At 34.6% G+C, this 19,894-nt stretch overlaps 1 protein-coding gene across 21 annotated transcripts in view; it reads right to left on the bottom strand.

Annotated features, from left to right (window-relative positions):
- AKAP9 (A-kinase anchoring protein 9) overlaps positions 1–19,894 on the bottom strand; it is a 160,158-nt gene that overhangs the window by 73,608 nt on the left and 66,656 nt on the right. For all 21 annotated transcript variants that reach the window (XR_011539500.1, XR_011539501.1, XR_011539503.1 and 18 more), the window contains 4 exons: positions 17,016–17,112; positions 15,675–15,767; positions 2,939–3,298; positions 853–1,077 (listed from right to left, as the gene is read on the bottom strand). Coding sequence is in view for 8 of the 21 variants with exons in the window: in XM_070617462.1 (XP_070473563.1) it covers positions 853–1,077; positions 2,939–3,298; positions 15,675–15,767; positions 17,016–17,112 (775 nt within the window). In the remaining 13 variants the exon portion in view is untranslated. The remainder of the gene's footprint in view (positions 1–852; positions 1,078–2,938; positions 3,299–15,674; positions 15,768–17,015; positions 17,113–19,894) is intronic.

The following is a 19,894-nucleotide window of genomic DNA, read 5'->3' as shown; positions in this document are numbered from 1 at the left end:
AAAGCAAAATTAATTTTTCCAAATGATATGCTTTCTTTTCCTATTATTCTAAATTTCTATGTTTTATATTCCTAATATTTCTGTATTTCCTAGCATTCTATATTTGAAAGAACATATTTCAACAATTCTCTATTTCTTATCTCTAGTTTTAGCTTAAGTTTCCAAAATTAAATTGAATAAATTTGTTTTTATAAGAACTTTTACATTAATATTTCTTGCTTTTCTACAATGATTTTGTGAGTATATTATATACAGCAATTGATAAGAATCCAGCTCCCAAATACCAAGGAGTACGTAAATTTAGTCAAGAAAGGGATGAGAACGTTATATAAATTTGCATTTCTCAAATCAAGAAGAGATGTTTCCCTGGAGAAAGTTCCAGAAACATACTACTTCAGATTTCCATTCACGATTAAAAAAGATAGATTAAAGACAGATAAAGGTAAATCTTGGAGATGCTAATTGTTGGACTCACAAAACTATAAATGAATATGATAAAAATGAATATCAACCGCACCTCAGCAGAAAGAATTTCCAAAATTGTCAAAGTGCTTTTGCCATGTGTGGTCAATGGAATGATTAAAAAAAACAAAAAACAAAACCAATCTTGTAGCCACTTTTTCAGCGCCAGCAAAGGCAGATAAATAAAATGCACTCCAAAGTGACAATGCACTCCAAAGTTGAGTTAGGTGTCCCTAACAAGATGTAAGCTGTCATGCTGGTGGAGTCTGTTCCTGATGTTAAATATTTGTATTTATTCAGACCTTGGCAATAATTTTGACTTTTTAAAAAAGGCTGTATAAAGAATACTGCTATTTTAATTGGGGAGAAAAGGGACTCTAGGTCCCATACCTGGGCTAACTGTTTATTCAGTCTCTTAATCTCTTCTTGTAGTTGTTCCTGGTCTTCCCGTTGTCTCTCCATCTGGCGCATGTGTGCCTGCCTTAACAGTTCTGTTGCCTGTTGATGTTCTTGGTATTGTCGTACAAGTTCCTGCCTCATATCTTCCAACTGTTCTTCATTTAACATTAGCTGTCTAGAAGCATCCATGCTTGATACCAAAATCTCCTCATGGATCTATAACAGTTAAAAAAAAAAAAACCATAAAACATTTTGTGGAAATCTGTCAGCATCAGTGTTTTAAACAAATATGAAAGTAATTATACTATTAACCCCATAAAGCATCTAATTTTTAGTTTTCTTTTTTTTTTTTGAGGAAATTAGCCCTGAGCTAACATCTACCGCCAATCCTCCTCTTTTTGCTGAGTAAGATTGGCTCTGAGAAAACATCTGCGCCCATCTTCCTCTATTTTATAGGTGGGACACCTATCACAGCATGGCTTGATAAGTGGTGTGTAGGTCTGCGCCCGAGATCTGAACCAGTGAGCCCCAGGAAGCCGAAGCGGAGCACACAAACTGAACTGCTATGCCACTGGGCCAGCCCCTAAAGAATCTGATTTTTAATTCTCATTATTAAACTAAAACATAAGTAATTTAAAAGATATTTGTTGTAATTATAATTCCAAATCAACATGAAGTTAATTACCATTATATATGTTATTCTCCAAAAGCAAAAATAGCTTTTTATCAGTTGGTTTAGAGGTAATCTAATTCTAAGAGAGAAGAATAAAGAAAGATACTCAAGATTTCTTCCACTCTTAATGAAGCTCTAACTCCACTATTCCTCTTAACATTTATGATGGGGAAATAATATAAATGGAATACTTATATTTTAAAATCAAACATAAAACAATAAATTTTACCTATTTTATCTACATTATGCAGTGGTCATCAAGGTAATACAGAGAACTGCTTGATAAGAGACAATCTTCAATAATTTTTATTTGGAAATAAGAGCTCATATTGATAAGGAGTCAACTCCTTAATGGATTTCTACGACTTCAATTCCTGAAGAGCTACTACTCAAATGAATCATCCTGCCTTGAACAGTTGTTGGTAAATCAAAAAGGTTTTCATGAATATCTCACAAGTTCTGCACTTCATAAAGAGATGAAAACTTTTTGAACATGCCTCTAAACAAGACATAACCTATCCTGAACATTAATCAGAAATTTGCATTTAGATAAATTTAAAAGAAGTAGGATTTATTACTTTCTGTTAAAAGCACAAAGAGTTGCGGTACAGACACAGATCCTCCATTAATGAATAAGTAAAGAGACAGAGAATTAGCATACAGAGTAGAATGCTTTAAATTGTCTTCCTAAATAGTTAGGTATTTCCTTGTGTTGTTATCATATTAAATTAAACAAATCCTTTATTTATACATATTGCCAAATTGTAGTATAATTAATCTTGAATTGACTGAAATAAAATTAATGTCAATATAACTTACAATGATATTTTACCATGCACAATGTGTATAAGACAATCGAGAATACTATGAACCAGACTTGTTTTATTTAATAATATTAAATTATTTATTCACATACCTTTACAAGTAATAAAATACATTCATAATATGAAACTTAAGTCAAGACTAGATTTGATACAGCTGGCCTTCCATATCTGCAGGTTTCACATCCACAGATTCAACAACTGCAGATGGAAAAGTCTGTGATGACTGTGTCTCTACTGAAAATGTACAGACTTTTTTTCTTGTCATTATTCCCTAACCAATATACTGTAACAACTATCTACATAGCATTTATATTGTATTAGGCATTATAAGTAATCTGAAGATGACAAAGTATACAGAAGGATGTGAATAGATTATATGCAAATACTACATCATTTTATATACGGAACTTGAGCATCTGTGGATTTTGGTATCCACAGGGGGTCCTGGAACCAATGCCCTGCAGATGCTGAGGGAGGACTGCACTTTCCTTCTTCATCAAGCAACATTACTGCTAATATTTTTATAATGAAGGAAGTCACAATTTTTTATAAGTCTTTCTATTCAAGGAAGCATACTTACAGATTCTCTGGCTATAAATGTTTTATCTTTGGAGAATATTTCTTCTGAAATAGTCAGTTCATGGTCCTTCAATTCTAGTATATCGTCCAGATTATCATTATTTGATAAGAGAACTTCCTTTCCATCTTCTCCTAACTCTTTACTAAGTGGTTTAAATTCTTCTTTAAATTTCATGTCTGCTGCCTTGAAAGTCTGAAAACCAAGCTGACCCTGTGATAATTTCATTTCATTTAAACAACGTTCTTCTTCTTGCTGACAGAGAGCCTGTGCTTGTTTTGATGATGTAGTATCTTCCTTTTCCCCAGATATTCTAGTTAGTTCAGTTTGTTGGGCAAATGCTATGCTCATTGACACAATGACCTATGGAAATAAACAAAAAAGGATTAGATTTATAAACACCAGCAGGAATTAAAAAAGCAAGCTACCACTCAAAATTATATGAATTAGAAAAAAAGTATGGCCTTATGGTTTTAAACTAAGAAATTCTATGCAAAAATGATACAGAGATAAAGATTCTCTCTTTTATAGTGAATCAAATGCCAAAGTATTTTACAGCTCGCCTCTTTAAATTAAAAAAAACTAAAAAACTTTTCTTACTACAACAGCAATTAATCTTCAGTACATAAATTAGAAAGAAGGACATAACAGCCCTTATATTTCTCTTTTCCAAGAAAAATCACTAATAACACTTTAGTAAATACAGTCCAAATCTTCTTCCTCTTCTTCTTTATACACAGATGTGGATATGAATAGATACAGATATGCATTTTTCTCATAAAAAAGTAGTCATATTCGAATACTGTAATACGTTTTAATAGCTTAACTATAGTAAATATCTTTACAAGTCAAGAAATACATTTCTCTGTAATTTTCAATGGGTTTAAAGTTTCACCTTATATAGATGTATTACAGATTTTTTTAATTAATTCTCTGTGTTTGACATTTAAATTCATTCCATTCTACTAACACTATGTTAAACACCACTGTGATGAAATCTTTGTAAGTCTATCATTGTGCATCCTTTCTGATTTCCTTATAGTAAATTCTCAGAAATGGAACACTAGGTTTGTGTGATTGGTAAGTAAGATTATACAATTCAATCTAATCCAATGTGACTTTCCACTACAACTATGATCCTGAATATGCTTATTTCAGTCCCACCCAGTACTTAGAAATTCTCACCAGCAGCCTTGGCTCTGACAAGTGCAAGTCTTTGAGAACCAACTGCATCAATAACTTTATTCCAAGTCTCATCTCCAAAGATAATTTGCAATGGGGGAAGCTTTGGCATAAACTAAGAAAGCATGCCTGGGATTCAAAACTTTTGTGCCCATTGACCTTCAACTTTCTCTGTTTTCCCTGTTGGTCCAGGCTGTATAATTGGACTATCGCCTTAATGTCATTTCTGGAAACTGATTTGCCTATCTTGGGTCCTGACTGCCACCTGGGTCCTGCTAGCCTCCTTCTTCCCTGATGTTATGTCCTCTAGCTGTTGAATGAAGTCCTGCTTCAATGAAATAATACTGATGATAAGTAGTACAAAACAATAAAAGCAGCAGCAATCATTATTAAACCTTGTATTATTTTCATTTAATCTTACAATCTAGGTACTGTTATTACCCCAATGTAATAAATAAGGAAATGAAGAAGAGATATTAAGTAATTTGACCCCAAAGCAAATAAATGGTGGAAGCTGGGGTTTGAAATCTTGCAGTCTTACCTAAGCTTATTTTCTAAAGTGTAACATTATACTATTACTTCCACATCTGAAAAATCTACCTAGAAGTACAATGCTAAAACTGACTTTGGAGGAATAATTATCATAGCAAGAGTCAATGCTGAGAGACTTAGTGTAGCAAGATTAGGAGCCATGTCAAAGATCATACATCAAATAAATGTTAGAGCAGAGATTTGAATCAAAATGTGGCTAACTATAGAACTCAAGCATCTTAAACACTACATATATTATACTGTTTCTGCCCAGACAACCTCACTATAACATCTCACCTAACAAACTGGACCTCCTGAATGCCCATGCTAGCTCAGACAGATCCAGGGTTTGGTAATGATGTTCCAGACAATGTCATCTGGAAAATATGCCCATTATAGCAAAGAGAAAGATGAAAGAATTAGTGGGCCAGGCAATAGAGCTTAGCAAAACATACTTCAGTCCTCTCTAACTAGTGATCAAGACTTTAAGACTGGCTTTTACTTTATTTTATTTTATTTTTTGAGGAAGATTAGCCCTGAGCTAACATCTTCCGCCAATTCTCCTGTTTTTGCTGAGGAAGACTGACCCTGAGGTAACATCAGTGCCCACCTTCCTCTACTTTATATGTGGGACATCTACCACAGTATGGCTTGCCAAGTGGTGCCGTGTCTGCACCCAGGATCCGAACTGGCAAACCCCAGGCCGCTGAAGTGGAACATGAGCACTTAACTGCTGCACCACTGCGCTGGCTGTGGCTTTTACTTTAATTTCCTGTCTTGAATCGGATCTGCTTGTCCCTTTGTCTCTCAATACTAAGAATGCAATGTGGAAAGACAAAAAGAGTAATAATACAAAAGAGAGGCAAAGAGATATGAAGGACAGAGTGAGAAGTTCAACCAACATCTAATCAGAGTTCCAGGAGGAAACAGTGGAAAGGAAATACTGCATGAGCTATTTCACGAAAATATTTCATGAGCTCAGCTAATGGGTGAGAATATAGAAAATACCACTCCTAAGAGTCAAGAAGACCAATGAATCATAGAAGGACAAATAGAAAGATCTTAAAGTTTCCAGAGAACAGAGAACAGAGATGTATTACCTATGAGGAAACAACAACGAAAATGAAAAGGACTTTCTCAGCACAAACACGGGAAGTCAGAAAACAATGAATGTTATCTTTAAAGTTCTGACATAAAAATAACTGTCAATTCCAACGGTTAAAATAACCATCTTTCATGAATAAAAGCAAAATAAAGACATAAAATAGACAAATAAAAACAGAGTTTATGCCCAATAGATCACCAGTAAAAGAACTTCTAAAGGATGTCTCTCAAAAAGCAGAAAAATGATCCTGGAAGAACGGCTTAAGATGCAAAAAGGATTAGAGCATTAAAATTTTTTTTGTAAATACATGGATAAATCTAAACAGTGATGGGTATAAAGCAATAATTGTATCTAAATTGTAGAATAAAAATACACAAGACAGAGACTTGTAATTGTGGTGAGCATAAAGTCAGCCCATTACAGCCTCTCTCTTCCACTGATTACAACTAAAATCTCTGAACAAAATACAAAAACAACTACCTGAGAACTCTGAAAATTAAACAAAAGCAAGCAAACAGCAGAGGGAATCAAAACTTGGAGAAGAGATCTGTATGGGGAAAGTGAAACACAACTTGTGGTCTGAAACTAACCTGGCTGTCTATTTAAAAAAAAAAGAAATTAACATTCTCCAGAGGATTATAAGAGTCTACACAAGACAATATTCAAAATGTTCAATATATAATTCAAAATTAGACGACATACAATTTGTTGTATGTCAAATTTATTGTCAGCAGGTCTTCTCTAACAGAAATGTTAATGTTAAGGTTTTTAAGCTGAAAGGAAATAACATCAGAGGGAAACCTAAAGTTCGAACAGCAGAATACACATTCAAGTATGGAGCATTCAACCAGACAGAACATATTTTGGACAACAAATTTAACTGAAGTGAAATCACAAAAGGTATGTCTGACCACAAAGAAATTAAAAATTATTATATTAATTAAATTAATCAACTGGAAGATATGTGAAAATCCCAAAAATGTCGATAACAACAAGTTTCTAAATAACCCATGAATCAAAGAGGAGGTCATAAGAGAAATAAAATACTTGAATGAAGATTTGTGGAATGCTCCATAAAGGAGTGCTTAAAGGGAAACTTTCAGCATTAAATGCATATATTAGAAAAGAAGAAAGGTCTTTCAGGAAACTAGAAAAGAGCAGCAAATTAAAACCAAAGCAAGCAGAAACAGGTAAATAATATAAGAACAGGAATCAATGAAAATAAATAAGAAAACCCAAAAGCTGGATCCTTGAAAATATCAATACAATTGATAAACTTCTGGCGAGACTGACAAAGGATCCCACAGAAAGGCACAAATATGTGGAGATTAAACAACATGCTATTGAACAACCAGTGATCAATGAGGAAATCAAAGGAGGAATCAAAAAATACCTGGAGACAAAGGAAAATGAAAACACAACACATCAACTCTTATGGGATGAAGTAAAAGCAGTACTAAGAGGGAAATTTACAGCAATACAGGCCCACCTCAACAAACAAAAAAATCTCAAATAAGTAATCTCAAACTACAGCTAACAGAACTAGAAAATGAAGAACAAAGACCAAAGTCAGAGGAAGGAAATAATAAAAATTAGAGCAGAAACACATGTAATAAAGAAAAAAAAACAACAAAAGGATCAATGAAACTAAGAGCTGATTCTTCAAGAAGATAAACAAAAGTGACAAACCGTTAGCCAGACTCACTAAGGAAAAAAGAGACAAGGTGCAACTAAATAAAATTAAAAATGAAAAAGGAGAAATTACAATGGATACCACAAAAATAAAAGGATTATAAGAGAATACTATGAAAAACTATATGCCCACAAATGGGATAATCTAGAAGAAATGAACAAATTCTTAGACTCATACAACTTCCCCAAACTGAATCAATCAGCAAGAAATAGAGAATTTGAACAGACCAATCACAAGTAATGAGACAGAAACGGCAATCAAAAACCTTCCAAAAAACAAAAGTCCAGAACCAGATGGCTTCTCTGGAGAATTCTACCAAACATTCAAAGAAGATTTAATACCTATTCTCAAACTATCCCAAAAAATTGAAGAAGACAGAATGCATCCTAGCTCATTCTACGAGGGCAACATTACCCTGATACCAAGACCAGACAACGACAACACAAAGAAGGAAAATTACAGGCCAATATCACTGACGAACATAGATGCAAAAGACCTCAACAATATATTGGCAAACCAAACACAGCAACACATTAAAAGGATCATACACCATGACCAAGTGGGATTTATAGCAGGGACAAAGGGATGGTTCAGCATCCACAAATCAATCGATGTGACACACCACACTGACAAAATGAGGAATAAAAATCACACAATCATTTCAATAGATGCAGAGAAAGCATCTGACAAGATCCAACATCCATTTATCATTAAAACTCTCAACAAAATAAGTACAGAAGGAAAGTACCTCAATATAATAAAGGCCATACATGACAAACTCACAGCCAACATCATACTTAGTGGTGAAAAACTGAAAGCCATCCCTCTGAGAACAGGAACAAGACAGAGCACTCACTCTCACCACTCCTATTCAACATAGTACTGGAGGTTGTGGCCAGAGCAATTAGGCAAGAAAAAGAAATAAAAGGTATCCAAATTGGAAATTAAGAAGTAAAATTCTCACTGTTTGCTGATGATATGATATATATGGAAAACCCTAAAGAATCCACTAGAAAACTTAGAAATAATCAACAACTACAGCAATATTGCAAGGTACAAAATCAACTTAAGAATATTGGTTGCATTTCTACACATTAATAAGGAACTAACAGAAAGAGAACTCAAGAATACAATCCCATTTACAATTGCAACAAAAAGAATAAACTATCTAGGAATAAAATTAACGAAGGAGGTGAAAGAGCTATACAGTGAAAACTATAAGACATTACTGAAAGAAATCCAGGAAGACATAAAGAAATGGAAAGATATTCTCATGGATTGAAAGAATAAACAGTTAAAATGTCCATACTACCCAAAGCAATCTACAGATTCAATGAGTTTCCAATTAGAATCCCAATAACATTCTTCATGGAAATACAACAAAGAATCCTAAAATTCATATAGAAAAACAAAAGACCCCAAATAGCTAAAGCAATCCTGAGAAAAAAGAACAGATGTAGGCATCACAGTTCCTGACTTCAAAATATACCACAAAGATATAGTAATCAAAACAGCATGGTACGGGTACAAAAACAGACACACAAATCAATGGAACAGAACTGAAAACCGAGAAATAAAACTACACACCTATGGAGAGCTAATCTTCAGCAAAGGAGGCAAGAACATAAAATGGAGAAAGCAAAGTTTCTTCAATAAACAGTGTTTGGAAAACTGGACAGCTACACACAAAAGAATGAAAATAGATGATTATCTTACACGACGCACAAAAAATTAACTCAAAATGGATTAAAGACTTGAAGGTAAGACCTGAAACCATGAAACTCCTAGAAGAAAATATAGGCAGTACACTCTTTGACATCAGTCTCAGAAGCATCTTTTTGAATAGCATGTCTATTCCAGAAAGGGAAACACAAGAAAAAATTAACAAGTGGAACTAAATCAGACTAAAGGGCTTCTGCAAGGCAAAGAAAACCATGAACAAAATGAAAAGACAATCCACCAACAGGGAGAAAATATTTGCAAATCATATATCCAACAAGGGGTTAATCTCCAAAATGTATAAAGAACTCACATAACAACAACAAAAATCCCGACTAAAAAACGGGCAGAGGCTATGAACAGACATTTTTCCAAAGAAGATGGCCAATAGGAACATGAAAAGATGTTCAACATCACTAATCATCAGGGAAACAGAACTCAAAACTACACTAAGATATCACCTTACACCCATTAGAATGGCTAGAATAACCAAGACAAAAAATAACAAATGTTGGAGAGGATGTGGAGAAAAGGGAACCCTCATACACTGCTGGTGGGAATGCAAACTGGTGCAGCCACAATGGAAAACAGTACGGAGATTTCTCAAAAAATTAAAAATAGAAATACCATATGACCCAGTTATCCCACTACCGAGTATTTATCCAAAGAACATGAAATCAACAATATAAATAGACCTAGGCACCCCTATGTTCACTGCAGCATTATTAATAATAGCCAAGACATGGAAGCAACCCAAGAGCCCATCAACTGATGAATGGATAAGGAAGATGCAGTATGTATATATACAATGGAATACTACTTAGCCATAAGAAAAGACAAAATCATCCCATTGGCAACAACATGGATGGAACTTGAGGGTATTATGTTAAGCAAAATAAGCCAGACAAAGACAAACACTGCATGATTTCACTCTTATTGGAAGATAAACACATGGCTAGGAGAACAGATTAGTGGGCACCAGAAGGGAAGGGAGTTGGGGGGAGGGAAAAAGGGGTAAAAGGGCACATAGTACAGTGATGGATAACAACTAGTGTCTTGGTGGTGAGCACGATGCAGTCTATACAGTAACTGATACATAATAATATAACTTCAAATTACACAATGTTATAAACCAATATGACCTCAATAAAATAATTTTTAAAAATATATAGATCCCACAGACATTAAATGAAAAGGGATATTATGAACAATATTACCAATATAAATTCAGCAGCTTAGAAAAAATGAACCAAATCCTTGAGAGAGACAAACTACCAAAGCTCAGTCTAAAAGAAATAACTGAATAAAACAAAGCTATTAAGGAAATTGGATTCATAGTTTAAAAAAACTTTCCGGGGCTGGCCCTGTGGCTGAGTGAAGTTCGCTAGTTCCGCTTTGGCGGCCCAGGGTTTTGCTGGTTCGGATCCTGGGCATGGACATGGCATGTGGACTTGTCAGGCCATGCTGAGGCGGTATCCCACATGCCACAACTAGTAGGACTAATAACTAAAATATACAATGATGAACTTGGGGGATTTGGGGAGGGGAAAAAAAAAGCAGAAAAAAAAAACTTTCCAACAAGTAAAATTTCAGGCTCAGCTTGATTCACTAGCAAATTCTTCAAAATATTTAAGGATAAAATAACGCCAATTTTACATAAATTCTTCCAGAAAATAGAAGGAATATATTTCAACATTTTACGAGGCCAGCATTATGCTGATATCAAAACCAAACAAGGACATTACAAGAAAATAAAACTACGGATAATTTTATAGACATAAATATCCTTGACAAAATGTAAGCAAATAGAATCCAGCAATATAAAAAGGAAGAGACTGTCTCCAAAAGGTTATGAAGAAACTTTGCAGGTGATAGAAATGTTTTATATTTCAATTGTGGTGTTGGTGTCATAACTATAAACATTGGTTAAAACTCACCAAGTTTTGTGCTTATAATTGTTGAATTTCATTGTATGTAAATTATACCTCAATAAAGATGACTACCAACAACAAAAATCTGACCATATGTTAAGTTAGAAAGGAAGCTTTTGAAACATAGAAAAATTGGTATAAAAATCACCTTCTTTTGTATATGCATTTAGATTAGAAATGAGTAACAACAAGAATTAAAAGAACTGTGTAGTTTGGAAACTAAAAAAACAGACTCAGCTACCCTGTATTCCCTCCTTTACCATTTACTATATCATCTAACCAAACTCCACCTGTGGTTACGATGAACTCTGCCCACTCCGTGCCTATGGAGCTGAACTTAACTGAGGAGAAAAACAGAAATCCAAACAAGCTGACTGGTTTCATTTTAAATTCACCACCACCACCCTTGAAATGGGCCCTTAATGATATAGAGCAATTCTAGTCAATTTCCCTTGTCTTTTCCATTTCTTATTCCTTCTCCTAGACAGCCCTTTCCTCTCTCCTTAAAGCTCTCATGTCTTCTCTTCCCTTCTCATTCTCAACTGCTGACCTAGCTTCTTATTTTAATAATAGAAGCCATCAGCAGAGGAACTTCCACAGGCTTCAAATAACAGATCTGAAAACGTACCTGAATCATGAACCAAATATTCTCTGCCTTCCTTCCTATTATCATGGATTAAACTGCCACGCTCCTATCTAACGGTAACCCTCCAGGGGATCACATCTTCTCTGATCTACTCAAGGACACTATTCCAGCAACTGTTCCTCTCTCATCGATCATTTCTATTAGTGTAGAAATACGAAGTGACATCTCTCATCTTAAACAAAAGCAAAACAGCAACAACAAAAATTCACCACTTGACTCCCTACATCAACCTGTTAGCTACCCTTTAGCTATCACTATTTCTTTGCTCCTCTTTCAAGTAAAATCTCAAAACAGTTTCTCTTCATTCTTCTCCTTCACGCGCTCTCAAATCCAATCTAATCATAGTTTGTCTTCACTACCCCAGCAAATATGTCCTTGTGAAAGTCAGCAATGATTTCACATTGTAAAATTCAATGATTGATTTGCAGTTCTAATCTTTCTTATCAGAAACATATCACACAGTTTAATAAATTTTCTTCGTGATACACTTTTATTACTTAGCTTCTGTAAGGCAATTTTTTTCTTCCCATATTTAATTTACTGCTTTCTCCATCTCTTGTTCTTCCTCATTTCTCTGACCTCTAAACACTGGCATTCTCCAGACCTGTACTCTACCTGCTCACTGTATCAGTTTTCTTCAATTTTTTTCACAGCAACCATGGTAAACACACACATAACAATAAAAAAGATTTTATATTGTGACCCAAAGCATACCTAGGTACCTGTGTGTCTTTATATAATTAAAAATTTCCACTAATATTAAAATCCTGGTCCCAAACCAATAAATTGATTTCATGTCTTAAAAATGAGTTACAATCTACAGTTTGAAAAACACTGCCCTACATACTAACTACCATATTTTCATATCTAGTTTTATCCTATTTCCTGAACTCTAGATTTATATATCCAACCACTTCTTCAACATTTATATTTAGACATTTAATAAGAGCTTTACATTTCATGGGTCAAAAGCTGAATTCTTAAGTTTCCCATTCCTCTTCAAAAACTACTCCTTTGCAGTCTTTTCCCTCCTATATCTGACACTTAAGTAAATAGCAAACTCCAATTTTCTAGTTGCTTAGGTCAAAAAACCTGGAGTAATATTTTTTCCTGAAGGGCAGGGCATTGGCTTCTTTTCTCTGTATTTCTTCCGCCTGTAACCAGTTACATCTGCTGAGGGGATAAATATGTGCCAGGATTTCACAATATTTCACCAAACAGGTCCCATGAATATGCGGGTGGCAGGACTGAATCAAACCGTCCTCGAACTCAGCAGAGCTGGCAGTTGGGCAAGTGACCTTCACATTCTTGCCAATTTTCTTTGACTACCTCTCCGAGACGTCTTGTTGGAATACGTTAAATCTTGACTTTTCTCTTTCTCTTGCATCACACTTTCTTAAAAGGCATTCAATCTGTCATCTTCATGATTTACTCGCTCACTTCCTTCAAAGTTCTCCTCTAATACCACTTCAAAAGTGAGGCCTTCTGTGATATCCTTATATAAAATAACACCATCTCACTCCTCATGGAATTTTCCCAGTGCTATTACCCAGGTTTGTTTTTTCTTCAAAGTACTTATCACCATCTGTGTATTGTCTATCTGCACCAACTAGAATGTAAGGTCTATGGGAACAAAGATTTCATCTCTTTCTCTTTCTCACTTTGCTATACTCCAGCATTTGGAACAATGCCTGGCAGTGAAATGTAAATGAATGTCTAATTTTCAGTAGTACGTACACAAATCACAGGCTGAATCTAATGTGATCTATACTGGGAATCACCATCCTTATTGGGCTTCTTCTATATACCTTGTGGTTTTAAAAGAATGGTTCTCTGCTGTTGTGGCATCCAATATACAAAACAGAGGAAGATTGGCAGAGATGTTAGCTCACGGACAATCTTCTTCAAGCAAAAAGAGGCAGATTGAGGGCTGGACCCATGGCTGAGTGGTTGGGTTCATGTGCTTCACTTTGGTGGCCCAGGGTTTTGCTGGTCCAGATCCTGGATGCGGACCTGGCACCACTCATTAAGCTATGCTGAAGTGGCATCCCACACAGCACAACCAGAAGGACCTACAACTAGAATATACAACTACATCCTGGGTCCACTTTGGGGAGAAGAAGAAAAAAAAGAAGATTGGCAACAGATGTTAGCTCAGGTGCCAAAAAAAAAAAAAGAGGCAATGGGCAACCGATGTTCACTCAGGGCCAATCCTCCTCACAAAAAACAAAACAAAACAAAACAAAACCAGGGGCCAGCCCAGTGGTGTACTTAACCAGTACTTAACTTCACGTGCTCCACTTCAGCGGCCTGGGGTTTGCAGGTTCAGATCCCCAGCAGAGACCTAGCACCACTTGTCAAGCCATGCTGTGGCAGCATTCCACATAAAATAGAGGAAGATTGGCAACAGATGTTAGCTTAGGGCCAATCTTCCTCACAAAAACAAAACAAAACAACAGTCACAAAAAACGAATGGTGCTCAATCTTTTAAAACAACAGTTCTCAATCTTTTTCCAAGATGAGAGATATCACATCGTATTTCTATGCTAATAGATTCAATGTGAGGAGTATAGGAAAGAGCATAATCCCATCAGTACTGGTAACTAATGTCAACAATCTATATATTCTAGGATCAAGCTAGGCCATCAATGTCTCTTAGACCACAGTACCTGGGCTGCCTTTGAAACAGTTTTCACTGATCTGCACTTTGGTGCTTTGCGATTGGCTTCGATGAATGATGCTTTACAAAACATATTTATATCATCACCACTATCACAGTAAAAAGAGTAGTTTAAAAATATCATTTATCATCTACTAGGTGCTTTATATGTATCAGTTCACTGAATCCTTGTAAGAATTACTATTATTCCTATTATACTCCTCTTTTAACAATGAGGGAGCTGAGACTCAGAAGGTAAGTAACTTTCCTAAGATCATAAACGTGGTAAACCAGAAGAATTAAGTGTTTAGAGCATAGTATATCCTATACCAAACCTCATGCTCTTAATTGCTATACTATGATGCCCTGCTATAACATTCTACCTGAGAAATTTATGTAAGAACTAAGTTCCAGAGAAAGTCTGCATTTCTCTAAAGAACTAGACAATGATAGCTATATAAAAGTGTCAGTGCCTCACTGTTTACTTTACTCTCCAAGAACTAAACACTCAATTCACGTATATAAGTGAATAAGTCTTTATGGCACATATAGTTCCTTGGGTCTTGACCTCTTCATCTAATTTACATTTAACCTAATTCTTTATACATTTCCTGTATATCCTATCATCCATCTTTAAAATGCATATACTCCACTGGGATTGTTATATTAGAACACTTGAAACATTATAAAATAAGCAGGAAAACTCAGCTGTTCCAATATAAGAACCCAATCAGGTACACACGTTTTAAAAGAGAATACAAGGCAAAAGAAATGGAATCGCAATGGTAGACTGGGTGATATGTTTGGTATTCAAGAGTTTAAAAGAATGGCTCTGGGCATAGCAGCTAAGAGTATCTATAGTCACTCAGATTACAGTAACTTCTCTGGGAGGAGGTAAGCAAAGGTAATATATAAAAGACCAACCACTTTCTTTCTCATTTCCTACCATATAGCCCAACTTTAAGGAAGGCCAAACTCCTTCGTAAGGTACTACTCATAAGGTAACAACTTAATAAAGACTTATTTTGGCATCCTGAGAAGTTTCTAATTACTATTCTACATCAACACAAGAATCTTTTCTCAAAGAAAAATTCACAGAACATTCTACTTAAAGGCAATTGTTGTTGATAACAGTATCGACAACTTAAAGATGAGCTATGTATAAAATTTCTAACAAAAAATAAAGTGCATTACTATCAGTAAAATCTATGTTTTTTGAATGCTCAAAGAGAATATAAACCACAATAATCTTTTGGACAAACTATAAACTTACCTTAGCTACTTCTTCTTCTAATCGTTCTTGGTATTGCCTTTCCAGCAATGTAACCATATTTGTTTCCTGTTTCACTCCAAATTCACCAGAAAACTAAAAAGCAAAATATGACATACTTATTTACACTAATTATACACTACTTATTTTTACACTACTACTCTAAAATATCCTCAGATCATCACTATTTCTTAGAAAACTTCTGAGAAATTTCAGTAAATACTTTTCAGTTCTGTTCTCTTAATTAAAAACAGTAATTCTGGCGAATAATTCTACTGTATAATTCTACTAAATAATTGTACTTACTACTGTGAACTTAACAAAGACAGAAAGTGAGAAATATATTTACATATTTACAACTATTAACATATAGTTCTAGGATGGGATAAAGATACTTCTTCAATATAATTAATAAGATGTGTGTGTATTTGATTTTAAGTAATGTTAACAGAATCTTTCTTTGCTTATTAATTATAAGCAAATTTTCTTTTCTTCTTGGTACTTATTAATAGTATCCAATTTTCTACAAAGACAAATTACTTTTATAAATAGAAAAAACCATAAATGGTTTTTTAGAATGCAAACATGTTCTCAGTATGGAAGTATTTCTTTCTTTACCAATTATCTGAATGTCATCTGAACAGCAGTCCATATAGGAGTGTGAAAGAGTTAAGAATGTGGCCAACATCTCTCCTCTGTATCCCGAGTAAGAGAGGGCATTCTTTATTTTCTGCAGGACTTAAGAACGAAAAATCTACTAAGTAAAGACCAGGGTTCGCAGTTATAAGTTTGAGAAAAGTGGCCACAAATTGGGAATATATACAATGTTGAGGAAAAGCAGAAGGTGATTTAGCTAGATGGCATATACTGTAAAAGATGAAGAGCTTTTCTATATCATATAAATGATGCTTTTATATATCATATAAATGTGCTGAAAGAAACGTCATCCACTGTCCCAGCCCTAGCATCTTGAATTTTGGGGATTCCTAAATGCTATTCTAAAGATGGTCTGGTCCAGCCTCCCCTGGTGGGAAGACAAGCTGTTGGCCAGGGCACTGAAACTAATTTGTTACACAGTCCATGTTATACAAAACAGCACAAATTTTAAACCAGAATATGTTTAGGAGGAAAACCCCTCAATTTTAACTTTCTCTGTGTTTCTCCTATGCTATGAAAATACATTAAATTACTTATATACTCTTCTGGTTCTTTTATATAAGGTATTATCTTCATATTTATTATGCTTACTTCTCAGCAACTATTCATTGGATAATTACTAAACCACAGACATCAAATGATAGTAAGAAAAAAATCAGTGTACGTAACAGTTTAAAGGTATAATACCTCTATTGTACCATCAATGTTCTGTTTTAGACAACTTCCAGGGTATACTGTTTTCTGTATGTCAGATTCAGTAATTGTCATTGAGTCAACAGAGAAACTAAAATATAAATAAAAGAGAATGAAAGAATTAGAGTTGTGTGTGAGTTTTACTGTTAGACCAAATTTATAGCATGCATAAAATGTGTTTTAGGTCGGGGGAAATAAAAAGGACAGGTCAAGAGTTATAGGTATTGTAACTTAAATGATATTTTTAACTAATTTTTGACTAATTTTGACTAATCATCATTGTGACACTTAAAAGTAAAGTAACACAATTGAATAATAGAGTATTTTAACAGATCACCATTCAATTTCATGCCATTTTATAGTCTACTACAAATGTATGACATGGAGCTATTTATAGGTACATTTTTAAAAAGTTATCTGATATTATTGAGTAAAAAAGTTTGTAAAATCTCATTTTTATTAAAAAATTATTTTCACACACACATATATACACATAGAAAAAAGTCTGGAAGAATATATATCAAAAGTAACAATGATTACCTCTCGTGGAAATGGGGAGCAGTGACAGTGAAGGGAAGATTCTTAATTTATACCTAGTCACTTCTGGATTTCTTTGTTTTTAATCTATTCCCCTGTATCTTTTGGTATTCATGACTTTATTCTGTATTGCTTTATAAGCATTCACTATTTTGTAAAAGAAATTTCTTAAAATACTTAATTGGGGTCATAAAAACAAGATTAATATTTAGGAACCGAGGGAAAAAGATTAAAGGGGTAAATTATAATTTTCTTTTTAGCTAATACAATTTCTCACGCCCATTTTCATGTGCGCCCATGTTGCCTTCTTATTTCTACCCTCCTCTTGCCCAGTTCTTCCTGTGCTCTTCTAACTTTCATTTTGCCCCAAATTGGCCAGATACAAGTTGTCATTGTCCCAGTTCATAAATTACATAACTAACCCCCTAGTGATAAACATTTGGTTGTTTCTACATGTTCACTATTCAAATAATGCTACAGTATAAATGCTCATAAATATATCTTTGCACACATCTGTGGATCTTTTTATATGATAAAATCTTATAAATGTTAGGCTTCATATTTAAAATTTTAATATAATGCCATATTCCAAAAAGTTACATTATAATTTTATTCCCATAACAGTATCGTTTAAGTATTTTCTCAAAACTTCAGCAATATAGTGTTGTAAGCAATCTTAAAACTTCGTTAGAACATGTACGTCTATATTTTTGAGATTACACATTCTTTCAAATATTACTGGCCTTGTAAGTTTCCTCTGCTGTGAAATGACTATTCATGTGTTCTAAGTTCATGTTAAACAACTGTAAAAACTTGTTTTCCTTGTCTTTCTTCTCTGCTCTTTCCTGGTTCTTCTCTCTCACCATTTTGTCTGTTTCCTCATTGCTTCTTGCACATACTATTCTGATCTTTGGCTTCATGTCTTGATTCTTATTTTCATTGCCTAGAAATTCCTCCTGATTATTTTTCCTCCTATTAAGACCTAAACTCCAAAAATTGCTACTTAGTCCACAATGATGTCATTCTGTAGCTTTATTACATTTGAAAGTGTTCATCTCAAATTCACAAAAACAGCCTGGCTAAAACTGAGTTCACTGCTCCCCTCTTACATTGAGGTCCTACTCCCCACTTGCCTGCTTTCTCTACTTGTATGAATGCACTGTTATTCTCCATATTCTCTAGGTCAAACACCAAGGGGTCATCTTTGATTTTCCCCTCTGCTTTGCTCCCAACATTCCTTCCATCTCAATATCTCATATTTATTCCTTCATTTCCATTTCCCCTGGAGCCACTCCAAAAGGCAATATTACAGAAATGTGCAGCAATGGGCAGTGAAAAATGCCACACAAACATGGGTTTAAAGTCCAGCATTTTGACTGTACCACCATGTTGTATTTCCCAACCACTGGTTTTTAAAAGTTATTATTTTGTGAATAAGTATTATTTCAGTGATTACACTGAAGTTGCTTGAGGGAAAGGGCCACTTTATATATAGTCATGCAGCTCATAACAACGTTTCAGTCAAGGATGGACCACATATAAGAGAGTGGACCCATAAGATTAATACCATATAGATTAGGTGTGTAGTAGGATATATCATCTAGGTTTATGCAAGTACACTCTCTAATGTGAGCACAATGACGAAATCACCTAACAACGAATTTCTCAGAACGTATCCCTGTCGTTAAGTGACACGTGACTGTGTATCTAAAGCTTCCTCCATGGCATCTAGCCAAGGCTCTTCCCAGTCACTATTTCATTTAATCCTCACGGTCTTAAGGGTAGTTTTTATTGCCCCTAATGTGACTTAGACATGTTTAAATAATCTGCTCAAGATCATAAAACATGCAAAAGGTTAAATCAGGAGTCAAATGCAGGTCTGTCTGACTCTAAAATCTGTGGTTGTTCTAATGCCATACTATATCCCTAAGAGGCTTCTAGTATGACATCAGCAAATATTTGTTAAATGAATGACTCTATTATTTTTCTTAAACTAGTTCATGTCTATTTAGGAGAACAGTATACTATTTATCTGAAAATGTTACAGTTGTGTCCAAATATGTGATGACGTTTACAAGAAGTAACTGACGAATTACTGTTAGTAAGAGTGAACGTGGCAGCCAGTAAACCTCTTTTTTGCGGGGGCGGGAGAGGTGGCAAGAAAACTAATGGTTTTCACTGAGGTATTACCAACACATTTCCACTTAGTATTACAGAACTCTGAGAAAGGGTGCTAAGTTGGCAAAAATACAAATGCAGTAACAGTAAAGTAAGTCTACACTTCCAGAAAACTCCCTTTTCTTCATGCTTTGGAGAGAAAGCATCATTAATTAAAG

The sequence above is a fragment of the Equus przewalskii genome, chromosome 4 (assembly GCF_037783145.1).
Source record: "Equus przewalskii isolate Varuska chromosome 4, EquPr2, whole genome shotgun sequence".
Taxonomy (NCBI): domain Eukaryota; kingdom Metazoa; phylum Chordata; class Mammalia; order Perissodactyla; family Equidae; genus Equus; species Equus przewalskii.
This window is presented reverse-complemented; position numbering and strand designations above follow the sequence as displayed.